The 19,887-nt window shown below is 39.5% G+C and overlaps 1 protein-coding gene across 27 annotated transcripts in view; it reads left to right on the forward strand.

The window, feature by feature from the left end:
• The window catches only part of DLG2 (discs large MAGUK scaffold protein 2), a 2,054,427-nt gene that overhangs the window by 1,985,572 nt on the left and 48,968 nt on the right, over window positions 1-19,887 (forward strand). For all 27 annotated transcript variants that reach the window (XM_023239374.2, XM_045039809.1, XM_045039811.1 and 24 more), the window contains 2 exons: window positions 1,651-1,827; window positions 10,567-10,642. In XM_023239374.2, the coding sequence (XP_023095142.1) occupies window positions 1,651-1,827; window positions 10,567-10,642 (253 nt within the window). The remainder of the gene's footprint in view (window positions 1-1,650; window positions 1,828-10,566; window positions 10,643-19,887) is intronic.

Below are 19,887 nucleotides of genomic sequence, written 5' to 3' on the forward strand. Positions count from 1 at the left end.
ATTTTGCATTACAAAAACCTGTGGCTCATAAGTGTTAATTAATTTATGTCACACCACCCAGCCAGAGAAGTGACAGTGTCAGAAGTGGACCTCTGCCCTCTCTCAACCCCCTTTCACCTGGGTAGAGCTTTGCCAAAGTCTTCAGTAGGGAAGATGCAGATAGTCAAGGTGGAAATGAGTCATTCTGGGAACTTAGACGGAGAAACTCTCCTCCTATTCCATTACTTGGGTACAGAGTTCATGGAAGACAGAGCTGTGTTGCAAGTAATTCAGATTTTTCTACCGTATTTGAGAGTTCTACATGCTATCTTCAGCTCTTTTTGGTTGCCATGACAGCAGATGTGACATTTCTTTCATGAGGAGAGGGGGGGAAAAGAAGAAGAAAGGAAAAGAACCATACTTGGTCCTCAGTGATCTTAGAAAAATCTGTTCCCCAGATCTATCTAATTTTGCTTGCATAGTGGTTATGCTCTAAGGAAATTCTCAGAATGGAATCAAAGGGAAATAAGCAGAGAGGTGGCAAAATCTGCTTCTCCTGAGAAATTGTATGTGTGCAGTGGTGGTTTGTGAGGGCAGGGGGATATGAGAGGAGGTAGGCAATCTAAGACTTGAGACAAACTGTCAGCTACTTAAGGCAACACCTAGCTACTAAGGTCTTGGCGATCATTTCAATTCTATTTGCAATTCCCTTGCCCCACCAATCTATACATATAAGAGTGTTCAGTTCAGCAAAGGGAACGTGTTCTTTAGTGAGGGAAACGTGGTACATAAAGCAAGAATTACAATTCAGAATGATGAATGCAGTGCTGAAGTAGGCTTAGCCTTCTGTGGAAGCAAAAAGATTTGTCTTATCCATATAATTTTGATCTATCTGTATACATACACATAAACATAGGAGTAATTATATTTTTATTGTTGCATTTTGACCACTTATTCATGTTATTTTATTAACCTCTACAACCATTCAATTTGTTTTATTTTTTATTTATGCTTTTGCATATTTTTAATTTGCAGTTTATTTATTAAAAATGTTAATTCCTGTGCAATGAACATACAGGTTATATTAGTTTCAGGTTCACAATATAGGTATGGAACTGCAACCTTTCTACTTCAGTAATGGTCCAGTAGTCCAGTGGGTGGAAGGATCACAGTCACCTATGGGTGGGCACTTAAGTTGTTACCGTTTCTCCCTATTATAAAAGAAAGAGTTCTGTGAACTGATACATACATCTGAGAGGATTTGTTCATAGCACAAAATGTTTCATTCACAAAGATGCCCATGTTTCTCTTCATTATTTCCTTCTTTTTAGTGACTTTTAAATTTCAATTGTAGTGGGAGGGAAAACATCTCAGGTGTTTCCACATCTCCCATTATCACCTTGCCACATATGATGGTCCCCAAGAAAGGAAACAGTACCCCAGCTTTAGGAGTCTGTAGGCTGTCCCTGCAGCCTCCAAGTAGAAGCAGGAACCAATGTTAACTGGTGACCACAGCAGTGGGAATGTGGACTGCAGTCCTGGGAGTCAGGTCTTGGAGCTGGTATCAAATGGATGATGGATTCTCAGGGCAAGACTTGGTAATCGAAATGATGAATCTGAAATCTGTGCTCCAGAGGTTCTTAACAACGTTCTCTCTTGTCATTTCTACAGAGCCATGTTTGACTATGACAAGAGCAAGGACAGTGGGCTGCCAAGTCAAGGACTTAGTTTTAAGTATGGAGATATTCTCCATGTTATCAACGCCTCAGATGATGAGTGGTGGCAAGCCAGAAGAGTCACACTGGAGGGGGACAGTGAAGAGATGGGGGTCATCCCTAGCAAACGGAGGTAAGAATTGCCTTTTCTATTTCAGACTGTATGCTTTTTAGCTATCCAGGGAGTGGAAATGAGGGAAGATGAAGATAAGACAAACTGTTTATAAAATAACCATTTGAGTGGGATAGTCAGTCTGCAGGGAAATTGTCAGTGGTGACAGGTGACATGAATTAAGTATTCTTGTTCTTTTCATATTAGAGATTTACAAAAGCTGGTGACTCTGATAAGACATAAAGCAAGAAAGGGGATCTGCTTCCACCACCTCCCTAAAACATTTACCAGCATCCACATGTTCAAGATTATCTTATCAGCATGTATGCGGACTTAAACACTCAGAGGTGTTATTCCAGAGGTTCAGATTTACCAGATAGCTTTACAGAAAGGTCAGGTGAAAGCCACATAAAGTATGATTTACTAATCAAAGGTCCTAGGTATGTATTACCTTCAACTACTGATGGGGGAAAAATTAAAACCCTTCATGCCAAATTCAGATGCTTGGAATATGAGCTGTGGAGCATCTGGGTGAGGCCTAAGACTGTGTTTATCACTTTTTTACTGTTTTCCTTACTCCTTTTCCCCACCCACCCCACAACTCCCACTTTCACTCAGATAATCAGTTCTGTATGTCAAGAGCACCATGCTCTTTCTCTTCCAAGCCTTTCTTCCACTATGCTTTTGAAAGGCAGGAATATACTTCAGAACAGCCACCTCTCCCATGTGTCCCAGTAGCTTCCAGTCATCACCACCATGGAGGAATTTCCTTCCCACCAGCGTCCTTTTGGCACAGAATAGTTGCCTGACATTGCTTTGAGAGGACATTCTGAGTTTAAACTATGGCTTGTAGTGTTTTCTCAAAGGTTATATATTCAAAGCATGGACTCTCCGCACTAGTTTATATTCTGTTTCTCCATTTCCGTTTACTTAAAAAAAAAAAAGTCAAGGCAACACGCATTTTGGTCTGCTTTGATTTAATCCATCAGAGCTGTCTGAGAAGCTGCTCTGTAGAAGAAAGAGCTATCTTCTTGAATATGGCCCCAAGGACGAAAGTGGGGTGTCAAGGAAGGAATAGATATCAGCTTATTTTAAAGAAATTCTTTTACTAGTCAGCTGTGTAGCGATGGTATGGATTACCTGGGAAGATAGCAAACTAGAACAATAGTTTTCATACCAAGGGAGCATTATAAAAACTTAGATATGGGGCACCTAGGTGGCTCAGCATGATCTCACGGCTAATGAGTTTGAGCCTCGCATCAGCCTCTGTGCTGACAGCTCAGAGCCTGGAGCCTGCTTCAGATTCTGTGTCTCCCTCACTCTCTGCCCCTCCCCTACTCACACTCTGTCTCTCTTTCTGTCCCTCAGAAATAAATATTTAAAAATTTTTATATTAAAAAATAGCTTAGATGTGCCTGTTCCCTCCCTCTCTGACCCTCCCCTCCGTGTGTGCCTGTGGGTGCATGCACACACACATACACACACACACACACACACACACACACACACACATACACATATTCTAATTCAGTCCATCTTGAGGGGGTCCTGGAAATCTGAATGTGTTTGTAAATCCATCCAGGTGATTCTGGTAATAGAAGATCTAGCATCGAGGATTTGAGGTTTGGATAGAGTGTTGAACTATATGATTTCTCGGGCCCTTTCCAACCCAGAGGTTCTGTGATTCTAACCAGTCTTGTCAGTAGCCCTTCATTTGTTCAATTACACATCATTTTCCCCACAAGGAACATTCCCAGTGCTATGCCTCTTGAGGTAATTTTCTACCTGCTGGTGGTCATTCTTAAGTTGGCTTTCTCCCCTAGTTTGGATAAAAACCATCTTAACAACCATACTACAGCTAGCCTGAAAAAGAAGTTTGTCTAGTGACTCTCATGTTGACATGTATTTGCATTCTATCTCATGAATGCTGCAGTAGCTTCCCCCTCCGTATGTGTGTACATGTGTGTGCATGTGTGTGTACGTGTGGGTGTGCTTATGGCTATAAATGAGTTTCTGTCAACTTTCTCCTTAGGATTTTAAATCTTTTTTAAAAATGTTATCATTATTGTTTTATGTGTTTATAAAAGTAACACATTTCATTGTAGAAAAATGGGAAATTTTTGAAAAGTATAAAAAAGAAATAAAAATCACTTATAATCCTACCTCACAAAGAGTTCTTATGCATGGACTTTAAAATCTATCATGAGGGGCACCTGAGTGGTTCAGTCAGTTGAACATCAACTCTTGATTTCAGCTCAGGTCATGATCCCAGGGTCATGGGTTCGAGGCCCATGTCAGGCTCTGGAACCTGCTTGGGATTCATTCTTTCTCTCTCTCTCTCTCTTTCTCTCTCCTTCTCCCTTGCTTGCTCTCTCTCTCTCTCTCCCTCTAAAATAAAACACACACACACAATCTGTCATGAGCCTGTCCTAGGCCTGTTCTTTAATATTTTACTTTTAAATGAGGCTTTCTCATTTCACACTACATTCAGCATCTTACAACAACAGCTCAGAATAAGTGGGAGCTGCTCAAATATGATTTACTATTAGATTGGGGTTCATTTTTCAATCTTTAATTCCTTTATAGTCCCTTTTCTGAGTATAATTCAACTAGTAGAGCTCATCTGGGAAAATCTCTTAATGGGTGACATCAGGGCATGACTTCACCCTTTACGAATATGTTTCTCTATTGATGATTCCATTTAATCATCCCAATTACACCAAGATGGAGAGTATGATAATTATTGCCTTCCTCCTCCTTTTTTTTGAAGATGATAAAGAAATTTTATTTAACAAAATACTCCAAGAGCATGCTAGGCACTGTTCTAAACCCTTTACAATGAGCTTATTTAAACCTCATCATAACCCTATGAGAGATGTTATGATTGTGCCCATTTTACAAACCAGGAGGTTGAGGCATAAAGAAGTTAATTAACTTGCCTGAAATTGTCCAACTAGTAAGTGGCAGAACCGGGATTTGAATCCAGGCTACAGAATTGATACTTTTAACTTATATGTAATCCTTCCTCCCAAAGTTACAAAAATAAAACTCGACAAAATTTAATTCAGCAAACATTGTTTGAGCAGTGTCTGTGTGCCAAGCGCTGTCATTAGGTCACTGTCTCTGGAGCCCAACATTTGTGGGACAACACAGCGTGCCTAGCTACAGTGTGATTAGGTTAATGAGGGCTATTTGTAACTAAAGGTACTTGTCCTAGTCAGCTTGGGCCGCCATAACAAAATATCATAGACTGGAAGGTTTAAACAATAGACATTTATTTCTCACAGTTCTGAAGGCTGGAGAGTCCAAATTTAAGGCACTGGCTGTTTGGGTTCCTGGTGAGGGCCCTCTTCCTTGGGTACAGATGGTCGTTTTGCTGTACCCTCACATGGCTTAACAGAGAGATCATTTCTCATGTTTCTACTTATACCGGCACTAACCCCATTCATGAGGGCTCCATCCTCCCCACCTAATTATCTCCCAAAGGCCCCACCTCCAAATACCATCACACTAGGCACCAGGGCTTCAACATATGAATTTTGGGCAAACACACTCAGTCCATAGCAGGGGCAAAGGGATGTGAAAGGACACCAGACAGAGAGATGCATTCCATTGGATGATAGCACCAGCCACGTATTGTGCCAGGTGCTTTCAAATACATAATTTCATTTCATCTTCACAAAAGCCTCGTAAGGAAACCAAGGGTCCAAGAAGTCAGGTAACTTGCCCAAGGATGCACAACCAGCCACTGGCTGAACCCACGTCTCTCTGAAAACAAGACCACATGCCTTTCCACTACACCAAGGGTATATTAGAATTGTCAATTAGGAGGTCTTAATATGTATCAGACACAGTGCTAACCAATTCTCTCATATTACCTCATTTAATGTTCACCGTAATTGTCTGAAGTCTGTGTCAATACTCTAAGTTTACCAGCATGAATCCTGAGATCCTAAGAGGCTGAATGACCTGCCCAAGTCACACAGAGAGGAAGTGGCAAATGCAGTGTTCAAAACCAGGTTTGTGTGACTTTAAAACCTGGACTCTTAGCATAGAATCACTGCTTTCTGAGATTAGGTAGTTTGCGAGTCGCCAAGATAGGATGCTTTTCTACAGTCTGCTAATCCCAGTCTTTAGTCATTGCCCCTCAGTGATGACCACCTGGGTTCTCAGATAACAAGCGTGTCGCTAGCATTGCCTTAAGGTTTAGGCACCTAGCTTTCACAGTGAGCCTGTGGCCAGTAACGTGGGTGACATTTCCATCCTTGTAGAGCACAGCACAGGAACACCCAGCACCAAGTGATGTTCCCACCATCCAGGGCTCCAAGCCTGACCTCATTATGTGTTTGGCCAGAACGTGAAAATGCCAGATGGGGAATGGGTGAGAGGGCAGAGGGAGACAGTTGGGCTCATTGAAGCATGACTATTCGGAACTCCCTGGAGAAGCTAGCTGTCAGAATTGATTGTTCAGACTTTGCCATCCAGTTTATATTTTCAGGATTTTGGTCAGTGACCAGACTAGGGTGGAGAGGATTATTTCTGCTTAAACAATCTAATTAATTGCTTGCCTCTTGAGTGTGAGAAAAGTAAGGTAGTACTTCTCATTTCGATTCAGTCTTTCTCTACAAGTGGTCCACCATTTCCTTAGGTAAAGATCTGAGGACTTTAATATCATGTATATCTACCAAAGGAATCTTACTTAGTAACACAATTAAGGAAGGTAATGCTAAACTTTTATAAGGACTCTTGCCAAGTGAAAAAGTCATGCAATGGTAAATAACTTTTTATGAAAAACACCATTTGTGTGGGCAAGTCACCTGACTCTTGAGCCTTAGTTTTCAAATCCAAGTCAAGAATGCTCCTTGAGGGTTTATTCATGCTTTCATTCATTCATTCATTCATTCATTCATTCATTTATTCAACAAAGATTTATTAAGCACCTACTCTATGCCCAGCTCCTTCTTAGACCCTGGATCATTGTACAGTTATAGATAATATAGGCCAAGTACAACATCGAATACTTTGTGCATACTCAAATGATAGGTGTTTTCCTTTCTTCATATTTTGAGCTTTTAGTGCCTGAAAGAACACAGCATTATACAGAACCCTATTTCCCAGCCCTACCTCTCATTTGAGCAATAAACTATCCTCTTGCATCTCAAGAAGCACTAGAAGAGAGGAAGGGCCTGTGGTAGCTAGGAGAAAATATAAGCCACAGTCACTGCTACCGCTGAAAGAGGTAATCAACATGGCCCTCTGTGAAGGGAAAGTAAGACAATGATGGGCCTGCAGTGAATGCAGAAAGACTGCAAAGGAGAGAAACTAATTCAATATTTATTATGTAATTCAATATTTATAATGCTGCACATAGTCATTTAGCTAACCTAAACTTCTGTGTTAAAATTTATTCTAAACTTTAAGCCCAGCCTTTTATGGTATGGCGTTAGCTCAATGATTATACACTTGCATTCAGTTATGGTTTATTTAATTCAGGACATTTGGGATATGGGGATTCAAGGGAGGGGGTTGGTTATCATTTGTGAAAAACTTAATGAAAACTTCCGAAGAACTGTATTGACCTTAAAACCGTGTATGACCCATCCAAAATCTCATTTGTGTTGAGAATTCCCATTGTGGAGAAAGCCATGGCAGATCCTTGAATGCTGTTTCTCAAACTAAGTAGATGTGGAGAGGCAGTCAAGTTAGCTTTTAGCAGCTGTGTGCTCAGGCCCTTATTCCTACCACTTTCTAAACTTGGCAAGCTTCAAGTGTCAGCTTTCCCAGCCATAAAATGGGGTCAGTAATACCTACATCACTTGATTATCATGGGAACCAAATGAGAGGATATAAATGTAAAGGAATCTTTTTGCTAATAATTATGTGTTAAAGCTTCAGCCACCACTTATATTATTCTCATTATCATGACTAATGAAATTTTCAATCCCAAGAGAAAGCAAAACTTTCCGACTTCCTCACTTCCATGAGTGAGCCAAAACCCTGCCACCTTTAAAAATTGTTTTTTACTTTTTTCTATGGCCTCTTTGAAGATTAATCACAAACCATAGCAAATAACAGGTGTGTGTGTGTGTGTGTGTGTGTCCATCTGACATAACATTCTTTGCAACCCATTTAAGGGATGAACCACTAAAGATGGCCTAATGGAGACATTTCTTAAGAAATCTAAAAAAAAGGTTGAGCTTGGAATCCAGGGGGTAAAAATTAGAATAGTCTATCCAAATAGTTCGTAGAATCCCAAATTCAGCCTAATATATGTTTGGAGCCCTGTGAGTTCTGTGGGTCCGGACAGAATTTTTTGCATAGCCTGATCAAAACCATGTATCCTCTGTGTGTCATTTTGGCATCATCTAATGTACTAGTGTTTTCCATAATCAGCCTGGTTAATGCAAAGAAGCCAGGATAAAGTCAGGGCTGTAACAACAGTTTTAGAAGGATTCGAAGAGATGAATATGAATTAACATTTGCTCTTGGATTAAAACTGAGAAAAGCTGAAGTAGCTCAGAACAGGCATTTTCTCAGTGAACATCTTTCCACTTGGCAGCTTACCTTATCCAAAGTCTTCCTTGTACTGTTCCCAACTGTTGTCTGTTGGGTGCAAATAGAAACTCTCAGTGAAACATATTGCTTTAATATCTGAGGTTAGATATGAAATTTTTTGTTCAGCTGTTTCCACTCAAATATTCTCCTCTCACACTGAAATATATTCTGAAACTCTGCCCTGTAACTATAGAAACCCTGATCTGCACTGTGTTTCAGCTGGAAACACAAAAGAGCTCTCAGCTAAAAAGCAATATGTTGTTAATTATTGATCTACGAATAATTTAGATTTCATAAACCATTCCTTTCTGTAGATTCAGGGTTTTTCTTCTCTCTCTCTTTTCTTTCCCCATTTTTGAAATTAGAGCCAGCCATATTTAAATAAAAAATCCAGTTAAAACAATGCACCGCATATTATTTTAGTTAACAGCTGTTTACTGAGGTCTTACTACAATGTGCTGTAGAGTGAGAATGTGGACTTGCCCTCAAGGAGCATGCAGCTTTGTATGTACACTGTGAAAATAAACACAAGGGAACAAGAGATAATACCAACATGAAGATACAAATAAGTACTGTTGTACCTTAAAGGAAGGAGTACTCATGTCTGACTGGAGAGACTCAAAAAAACAAAAAATCAAGGAAGTACTTAGCTTCTCTTTTCCTCTTTTTTCCACCCCATCCTTCAAATAGGCACAAGTCTTACCGATTTTACTTTACTACTATTTCTCAAACCCTTCCCTCTCCTCCACCTCATTGTTTCTTGCCTGGATAATGCCAAAAGCTTCTAAATGGACTTCCTGCTTCCCACAGTCCCTTCCCTCTTCCAGTCTATCTTCCTCCACCACCTGGGTTATTTATTTAAAATGTTAATCTGTTCTATCACTTCTCCACATTATATCTTCTAATAACTCCTGAGGATTCCCCAAGGAAAAAGCCCAAGTCGGGTCGCCCGGGTGGCTTAGACAGTTAAGCTGCCAACTCCTGGTTTTGGCCCAGATCATGATCTCATGATTTGTGAGTTAGAGCCTCTCATCAGGCTCTGTGCTGACAGCTCAGAGACTGCTTGGGATTCTCTCTCTCTCCCTCTCTCTGTCCTTCACCCACTCATGCTTTCTCTCTCAAAATAAATAAACTTGAAAAAATGTTAAAGCCCCAATCCTTAGTGTAGATGGTTATCTTGTATCAGGAGGCTTCACTGTCTTACTGTCTCATATCCCATCCTGTATATAGCCTGTATCAGAACCTTCCCCAAAGTCTTTAGCTTTTTTAGATCCTCAGGTCATGCTATGTGTTGTTCCTCCTGTCTGGGAAATTCTCCCCAAACTTTTCCTACTGACAAGCTCTTTCTCATCCTTCAAGTTTGACATCCTTCAAATTGACACCTCCTCCAAGAAGCCCACCTCAATGCTTTCTACCCCACCTTCTCACCCTCCAATGAGATAGATGCTCCCCCAAGCCCCACTGCTGTCAACAGTCTTACAGTGCAGTATTATCAGTCTGTCTTTATGTCTCTGTGCCTACCAGAAGCACAGTCCTGTGTGTTTATTACAGCCATGCTTTTTGATGTTTTTTTTTTTTTCCTTTGTTCCCCGGCTCCTTGCTTGATGCATGGATAGGCACTCAATGAGTATTTGATGAATGAATGAAGTGGCAGGTACAATGATGAAATGTGCAGAGATGACAGGAAAATGGCACTGGGGATAAGGAAAAATTCAAGATTATCTATCCCATGTTTGGTTTTAAGGTGAAGGTAACCCCCCTAGTGTTCATTCCTAAAGGGAAGGGAAGAAAAAGGAAATAAGAAGAAAAGGGTAGGAGAGACAAGGCCTGCAGAGGGGAACAGAGAAGAAAAAAGTTTACTTAGGCTCCACTTTACATGTCCATCTCTATGGATTGTGATTTATTATAATAGATATTTGGTTGATTTATTCAGGCATTTAAGTAACAAATATTAGTTTTTCTCCCTTTGTCCCCCCTCCCCGATTACTATGACTCTCAGTACATGTAACACAGAAGTTTCAAAAGATGTGTTAGCTGCTTAGAGACATTATACCAAGACTTTTTATACCAAACAAAGGAACAGAAATATTTTAGAATACATTTTGTTTGAGCTTTAGGATAAGAAGAGATATTCTTCATTTAATAAGGAACTTAATCATAAATGCCTTGCCACGTGATAGACTCTTTATTTTCAATTTTCTTTAGGGTGGAAAGAAAGGAGCGTGCCCGGTTGAAGACAGTGAAGTTTAATGCGAAACCCGGAGTGATTGATTCAAAAGGGGTAAGTACAAAATAATTGAAACATTAAGTTCTCTCTGTTGCCATGGGTTTAATCATAATTAACATTTAGACTTTCAGTAGCAAAGAAATTATGGAGCTACCAGAGTACTGTAGTAGAGTACTGTTATAAATGTACTACTGAAAGCAATAGTGTGTTCCCTCAGGAAGTAGATTTATGGTAAATATATTCAATACTAGGGATAAAGCTGCTAGTGGTCCACAGAAATGATGTGTTCATGAAGGTGATGTAATGATTACAATGAAGGAGAAAAAAGGTAGTTTAGTGTTATCATTTCTTTATTTTTTTTCATTTAAATTAAATGTTCTAAAAGGATGGGTTTCATAAAAAAAAACCTACCTGCTCATCACCAGTATGTCTAGTCTGTTACATACGACAAAGCTAAGACAGTGGTCATGGAAATATGTGGATAGATCATCTAAGTGAATACGTGGATTGTTGTGACAGACATAGAAGAGAATTAACAGGGGAAATTTAATCTTCAAAATTAAAGTATTATACACACATGTATCTTTTTTAATAACAGCTTTGATGATAAAATTCACCTACCATACAATTGACTAATTTAAGGTATACCATCCAAAGTTTTTTTTTTCGTATATTTAGTTATGAAATCATCACTACAGTCACTTTGAGAACATTTGATCACCCCATACAGGTATCCTGTAGCAGTCACTTCCCATTGCCCCCAGCCTCACCCCACCTCCACCCTACCCAGCCCAAGGCAACTACCAAACTATTTTGTCTATAGTTTGCCTATTCTGGATATTTTACATAAATGGAATTATACACCATGTGGTCTTTTGTGACTGCTTCTCTCACTTCACATTATGTTCTCGTGCATCTATATTGTAGCATGTATAAGTACTTTATTTCTTTTCGTTGCCAAACAATATCCCATTGTAATGATATATCTCATTTAATTTATCCATTCATTAGTTGATGGACATCTGGGTTCTTTCCACTTTCCGCTATTATGGATAATGCTGCAATGAACATTTGTGTATAAATTTTTGTGTGGACATGTATTCTTATTTCCATTGTGTGTATACCTAAGAGGAGAATTTCTGGGTCATGTGATAACTCTATGTTTAACATTTTGAGGAACTTCCAGACTGTTTTCCAAGGTGGTTGTACCTGTTTGCATTCCCATCATCATTGTAAGAGGGTTCTAATGTCTCCACATTCTCACCAACACTTGTTATTATATGTCTTTCTGCTTATTCTGTCTGACGTCATATCTCATTGTGGTTGCAATCTGCATTTCCCTAATTACTATTGGTGTTGAGCATCTTCTCATGAGCTGGTCGGCCATTTCTGTATCTTCTTTGTAGAAATGTCTTTTCAGATCCTTTCCCATTTTTAAATTGGATTTTGTTGTTGTTGAGTTGTACAAAAGTTTTTTATATATTCTGGATATCAATATCTTATCAGCTGTATGCTTTCCACTTATTTTCTCCCAGTCTGTAGGTTGTCCTTTCATGCTCTTGCTAGTGTCCTTTGATGCACAAAACTTCTTAATTTTGATGAAGTCCAATTTATCGATGTTTTCTTTTGTTACTTGTGGGTTTTTTTAATGCTTTTATTTTTGAGAGATAGTGCACACATGAGCAGAGAAGGGTCAGAGAGAGAAGAGGAGAGAGGGTTCAAAGCAGGCTCTGCACTGACAGCACAGAGCCTGATTCAGGGCTCAAACCCAGACACTCAACTTACTAAGCCACCCAGGAGCCCCTGTTACTTATGTTTTTGATGTCATATTTAAGAAATCATTACTTAATCCAAGGTCATGAAGATTTACATCCATATATTCTTCTAAGAATTTCATAGTTTTAGCTCTTATATTTAGGTGTTTGATCCATTTTGAGTTAGCTTTTGTATATGATATGAGGTAGGGTTCCAATTTCTTTTTAACATGTGAATTATCTTCTCACTTTCATTGTTTGTTTTGTTCATTTCAAGTATATAGAAATATAATTATTTTATATATCAATGTTATATCCTCCTACCTTGCTGAACCCATTTATTAGTTCTAACAGTTTTTCTGGTGGGTTCCTTAGTATTTTCTATGTATAAGATCATGTCATGTGTAAAAATAGAATTTTACTTCTTTCTTTTCACCCTGGATGACTTTTATTTCTTTGTCATGCCTGATTGCCCTGGTAGAACCTCCAGATCAATGTTGGATAGAAGTGGCAAGGGCAGTCATCCTTGCCCTGTTCCTGACCTTCAGGGAAAGGCATTCAACCTTTCACCATTAAGTATGATGTCAGCTGTGGCTTGTACAGCTTTTAAAATCTATTTTTAAGTGCTAAAACCAGTATCACGTTGCTGTATTATAAAATACTGCCCCCTACCTGTCCTTTTTTTCTTCCTGTGCTCTTTTTCTTCATCTCCTTTCCTTTACCTTTCTGTCCTAATAATTCTGGCTTGTCAGCATCACACGGAACCACAAATTATGGCCAATAGATGTCACCATGAAAAACAAAAAGAAGAAAAGCTATCATTTCTTAGGACTTTTGAGCACCAAACCACAACACTGTCCCTTGAATTTTTAAGTAGAAGATCACAGAGCAGCCTAGTCATTGACATAACAATTTACTTTCCCCTAAAACATTTGGGTGAAATGGGAATTTATTTAAACATAAGGTGTACCTCTTTTTAAAAAGGTATGTGTCATCATACATGGAATCCTTTCAAATAAATTCTGTTTATAAAGAAGGGATCAGGATTTTTCATTGATTCTTAGGGCAAATTTAAGGATAGAGCTCCTGTTTGTTTCATTTATGTAGCTGAATGTGTGAAAGACACAAGCCTATCAAAGTTCCTTCTCCTCAAGAGTTTATAACATCTATGAGAGCCCAGCTGTCTTTTTGATAAGACATAGACATGAGTACTGAGCTTTTTAATCATACTGTTAAAATATTATTAAGTACGTGCCAAAAAATAGAAAACAAATTCTCAGACTTGAATGATTATTAAATGAGGACCAGTTATGTGGAAAGGGAAACCTTGGACGGGCAATCATGAGGGCCAGGTAACTTGGGTTCTGGTTTTAGTTCATGATTAAGTCACCCCTGCTCTTTGGGCCTCACTAGCAAAATAACAGCTTTGAACAACATCAAGTATGTCAGGCAAGTTTCACTTCCAATGGATGGATCATGATGATGGATTGATAGTTTCTGGTAAACTGATAGTCTTTACCGGGAATATTATTAAAAATGACTCTGAGACCATGTATGACCTCAGCAGAAAAAAAAAGGGGGGGCATTAATTGACTATGGATGCCTCACACAATGTTGAGAATTATTCTCTATTTGAGGTCCCTGGGTTCAATTATTTTTAAGGAGCTTTCCAGTAGTAATTCTCCATGAGCCTATGAAATAAGAAACAAAAAATCAAAGTTTTCCAAATCCCCATGAGAACAATACATCAATGAGAAGATTCTTGCTCACAAGTAGAAAATAAAGGATGATTAAGAGAAAGTGTGCTTAAGAAAGGAAAGACCAACTGTGGGGAGAGCTGAGAAGCTAGGTCAGGAGAGGTCACGCACCTTGAGCCAAGGGCGCAGACTACAGAAAGTAGTTACTGTTACCAAGGCCCCAGTCTGGGATCTAGGGGTAAATTCAACACAAATTGAGGAAGAAAACTACTTGGAATGAGAAAGACAATGGGATATTTTAAATAATCTTTGCATTAGCTGGCATTTACACAGCATTGTGAAATAGGAGTTGAAAGTGAAAGCCATGCTTACTGCCCTACGGTGGCTTAAAATCCATTAGTATGTATAAAGCAGGTTGTAACAAGAGCCATATTTAGTAGTATGTTCAAGAGCTATGAGAATTCAAATTAATGAGTGTGGGAATGGCCAGAGAGCACTTCATAGAAGAACTTAGGCTTTAATTGACATATCAGCACTTGAGCTATTTTTCCAGAACTATCCATTGATTAATAAATATTGAGTGCTGCAAAACACCAGGCATTGTGCTAGGTGCCTTATAGGAAAGCAAAATAACATAAAAAGGCAAGGTCTCTCATCTCAAGGAGCTCTCAAAGAGAAATCTAAGCAGGTCTGCCAACACAATATCACCGATGATACTCATAAATGTGGAGAAGTAAGTCGTTTTTTAATGTTTTTATTTATTTTTGAGAGAGAGAGCAAGTAGGAGAGGGGCAGAGAGAGAGGGAGACACAGAATCTGAAGCAGGCTCCAGGTTCTGAGCTGTCAGCACAGAGCCTGATGTGGGACTCGAACCCATGAGCTGTGAGACCACGACCCGAGCCGAAGTCGGATGCCCAACAGACTGAGTCACCCAGGCACCCCAAGAATTAACCATCTTTCTTTTAAATATCGGGAGACTGAGCTTCAAGAAGATTAACTGATTAAGCTATGATCACACAGCTAGTAGGTGCAAGTGTCGGATCATTTGGACAGAAGAATGCACATTTCTTCACACTATACTTTGTTCTGGTAGAAGTCAGAAGAAGGAAAGTTAGTTATCATGCCTTGGGTAAGAGAGAAGTCTTTCAAGAGAATGTGATACTCGAACAAGATCTTGAAGTTCAAATAAGAGTGTGCCACATATAGGATCCAGCATGAACTTAAAAGGGGAAACTGTAGGCATGCTGGAGTCAGGCCAATCAGATTGGGGACACCAGATGAATGGTGTGGATAGTGTAGTGGTAGTTGCAGCAAATGGGGCTGACAATGAGGATCTGGAAGGTCAAGCAGTGTATGTGGAAAGCCTGGTTTGAGCTTTGAAGCTCATTAAATTTTGAGAGTGTCCATGAGGAAATCCAAGGCTCTCCATTTGAAAGTGCTCCATTTATGGGGCGCCTGGGTGGCGCAGTCGGTTAAGCGTCCGACTTCAGCCAGGTCACGATCTCGCGGTCTGTGAGTTCGAGCCCCGCGTCGGGCTCTGGGCTGATGGCTCAGAGCCTGGAGCCTGTTTCCAATTCTGTGTCTCCCTCTCTCTCTGTCCCTCCCCCGTTCATGCTCTGTCTCTCTCTGTCCCAAAAATAAATAAACGTTGAAAAAAAAAAATTTAAAAAAAAAAAAAAAAAAAGAAAGTGCTCCATTTGAAAGTGCCCAGGCTTTCTGTATACTCCATGTGGCTCCACAAAGTCTGTGTCTACATATGCAAAGACAAGTGGACAACTGTGTCAGTAACCCACATAATTCCAGCCTACCCAGACCCCTAAGCTCACAGTGGCCATCTGTTAGGATGGGTCTTCCTGAGAACCACCTCAGTTTCTGAGATCTCATTGTAGGCAAGCTTCCCTGAGAAATCAGTTAAATTCCTAATGAGTCTCCACTCAAAGTAGCCTCTGGTGAAAACTTGATCACTCCCTTAATTTCTTTCATTGTTCTGTTAACTTTTTTCATCAATTTCATAATCAGCCACTCTGTTGCTTATTGAGACATTTAGGAAACTGTAAAGTCTTCACAATCAAGCTGTTGTCCATTGAAAAATTAATGAGTATTTAGTGATTTATGCTGAATTTTTTTATTTGTTTTTTTTTTAAATTACTTTTATTGAGAAAATCCTATAATTTAAGAAACGAAAATATATGTCTGGAAGAGTATAAGAGTATCAGCAGCCTTACTAAATGCCAGCCACGTGCAACATGTAAGTGCCCCCTCTGCACTTTAAATCATTTTCTAAAGCAAGGGAGTTTGTTAAGTAAATAACTAGTCCTACAAGCTGGTACAAAATAGAAATGATAGATATTATTCGAAGTAGTAGGAATTGTAGTAGTAGGAATTGTAAACAACTTACATACATCTCTTAATTGCCACAACAAAATGTGAAAGGAAATCATTTGTTCCCTCTTCGCAGATTTAAGGAAACTAAAACCTAGGGAAGCAAAAAAAAATCTGAACCCATGTCTGGCTAATTCCAACACCCATAATCTCTTTACTATAGCATACCCTCTTCCTATTAAAACCACATGACTCTGTACATCTTAAGAAAAATGAAGAAGTATATTCAAATGGATTTAGCCTTGTCAAAAATTAACTTGGGCTTAAGCTTGAAGCCTGAAAAGGGGAAGCTGGTTTCCTTGATGATGTACATCTTTCTGGATGAGAACTTCTCTGAGGTTCGCTTGGGACTGCACATTTCCTCCATGGTGGCCTGTCAAAAGGACACGTCTTGGCATAAAGACATGTAAAACCTTTATTAGATGCCAGTACAAGCAGCTTGCTAGGCATTGTGGACCTAGCCACATAAGACATAGTCACTGCCCTGAAGAAGCAGGGATACTGAGGGAGAGAATGAGTTCCCACAAGGCGGAAATGGTTAACATCAAAGAGGGACTGGAAGCATTCTCTGAAGTTCAGAGGAGATGGAGATTCTGATTTGGAGCTGAAAGAATTTGAATAGAGGCAGGGGATGAGGGGAAGGAGGGGAGGCTGGGAGACTTTCAAGGATTAGTAAAATTTGCAAGGGAGCAAACAGTGAGGTAGGAATAGGATACAGGATACATAGGAAGTAAAACATTATTTATCTTCATTGCAAGTAATAGTTTATGAAGGGGAATAAAAGGACTCAGAAGTGGAAAGCTAAACTCCCAACAGTTCTGGTGCCTTAAATTTTCCAGAAGGCTTGTACTTTATCCTGTAGACAGAAGAATTTTAATGGTTGTAATCAAACCCAACCTAGTGATTCCCACTGGGCTTGCACCCTGAATGTACTTGTATTGTTGCCCAAATATCACTCACTCCCTGGCAAAGGTCCAAACTTACTCATCTTTGTGCCCCTAACACCTAGCAAGGTGTCTACCAGACACATTCTGACTGCTCAATCCTCTCTTCTTAGAGGAAAAGTAAGTAAATGATCTCAAGCAGTTTTCCAGGAGACCAATCTGGTAACCGTGAGAAAGACAGATTGGAGGGGAGAAAGACCTACAGGAGGAGATGTCTGAGAAAGCTACTCCAGTATCCTGGGTGTGAGATTCTGAAAATCTGAACTTAATGGCAAAAGAAAAGAAAAATAGGCAACTGTTGCTAAAGAGATCAGAGAGAACTGTTGTCCTTGGACATCTGACCTAATGGTTCCTAATATTATTCTGTTTCCTTTTCCAAACCCTCAAGCTCCCTTTAGGAGGGGATGTTAACTGTGAGAGAGGGGATGGGGCAGAGATACAACTATGATGATAGGATCTTGGCAGTCTCTCTGAGTCTAACTGGAGCTGACATTGAGAAATCTCAGTTCTACTTCATACATTGTTGGAAGTTTCCATATGGCCATTGATTCCTACTATGTCATTTACAGATGAAGACACTGAGAATCATTTCTCTAGGACACACAGAGAGTTAGTAGCAGAGCCTGCCATTGTATCATTTATCAAAAAAGTGACTTGACAGTTAGTGTTTTGTCAGCAAATAGGAATTGTGTTTGCTTCACCAGGATAAGTTATAAAGATTGCTTTTGTAACAGCTTCAAAGTGACTTCTGAGTTTTAAGGGAAAAAATCATTACTGCCTTCAAAAGAAAGCTCCTTAATATTAAGAGCTAGTCCCTGGATGGCCAGAGCCCCATGAAGAGCTTGAATGTCCAAGAGTAACCTGAAGATTAAGGTAGGGTGAAAGGGGCACCATACTGTCCTACTCCATGGGGCATCAGAAAAGCAACATTCTCCTCAAAGTTCATCCACCCAGAAAAGGTTCCTCCTCGGGTTTTTTATTTTCATTTCCGTACTCGAGAACATCTAACAGGTTCTTTATTGGTCTTCTGGCTTGAATCTTTCTCCCCTGATTCTTTCCCCTTACTGTAGGCAATATGGTTTTAAAGACTAGCATTTTTACATAAAGAACAAAGACACGGCTACGTCCAGAGAATTCTTAAGTGTCATCAGCCCATCCTGGGGAGAGCTGCTAACTCTTTTTTTTCCAGTTTTTTTAATGTTTATTCATTTTTGAGAGACAGAGAGAGCACAAGCAGGGGAGGGACAGAGGATCTGAAGCAGACTCTGTGCTGACAGCAGAGAGACTGATGTGGGGCTCAAACTCACCAACCGTGAGACCATGACCTGAGCTGAAGTCAGACACTCAACTGACTGAGCCACTCAGGCACCCCCATTTTTTTTATGTGATTATCACATTTGTCCAAACTTTGAGCTCCCATATCCACTGAGAACCATATGAGCAACACACAGATCAGCCTCTGATAAAGAAATGCTTGTGGCTTCTCTGAAGGTGGTTTGCAGGGGGGCCTACAATTGAGTTCCCTTCTTTAATACACGTTAGGAGGGTCCGTATCTGAACCTGGAAAGCCAGTTGAATTCAATTAACATCATGAATAAATATACCCTATTTCACTTATTCCCCATACGGTATTTATTAGTCAAGTTACTGATAAGGAAATTGCTCATCTGTGGAATGAAATGGAGAATAAATCATGTTCTTTATGTATTTCTATGTGTACTTCCTCTTGTTAGACATCTCTCTCCTAGGTCCAAAAAGTACTGCTGTTGAAACGATCGAGTTAATCTGCAAGCTTATATACTAAATTTAGTATAATTTATAACTGACAAAATCTGCTCACTACACAGATACACATATTTACTTTTACGATATGTTTTAGTTTGTGCATTCTTCTCCCTTCTCTAGTTTAATTGTTTTTAAGATACTTTTATTATTTTGTATATGTTGACACTTGAACGTGTGTGGTCAACCTCAAATCCAGGAGAAAAATAATACGAAAGTAAAATCTTTAAAATACCTTTGAAATCCAATATTATTTTCATTGCCTAATTAAGCTAAAGTTTTCATTGTATTAATCTTAGGAATGGTAAAGTGAAACATAATAAATTCACTTGCTCATCCTGCTCCCCTCCTGTCTAATATCTTCAGCTGTCAGTTTTTTTGCAGACATTTTTTTAAATGTTTACTTATTTTTGAGAGAGAGACAGATACAGAGTGTGAGCAGGGAAAGGTCAGAGAGAAGGAAACAGAACCTGACGCAGGCTCCAGGCTCTGAGCTGTCAGCACAGAGCCTGACAGGGCTTGAACTCACAAACTGTGAGATTATGACTTGAGCCAAAGTGAAAAGCTTAACTGACTGAGCCACCCAGGCTCCCCCAGACATTTGTTGAGGCCATACTATGTCCCAGGTAGTGATTAGGCAGTGGAAGTATACCATAAGTAACATATGGTTCCAGCCTTCAGGAATCATAAAATATCCCCCAGAGATAAACATGTTAGCCAATAATGAATAGAATATGGTA

Source organism: Felis catus, chromosome D1 (genome assembly GCF_018350175.1).
Source record: "Felis catus isolate Fca126 chromosome D1, F.catus_Fca126_mat1.0, whole genome shotgun sequence".
NCBI lineage: Eukaryota > Metazoa > Chordata > Mammalia > Carnivora > Felidae > Felis > Felis catus.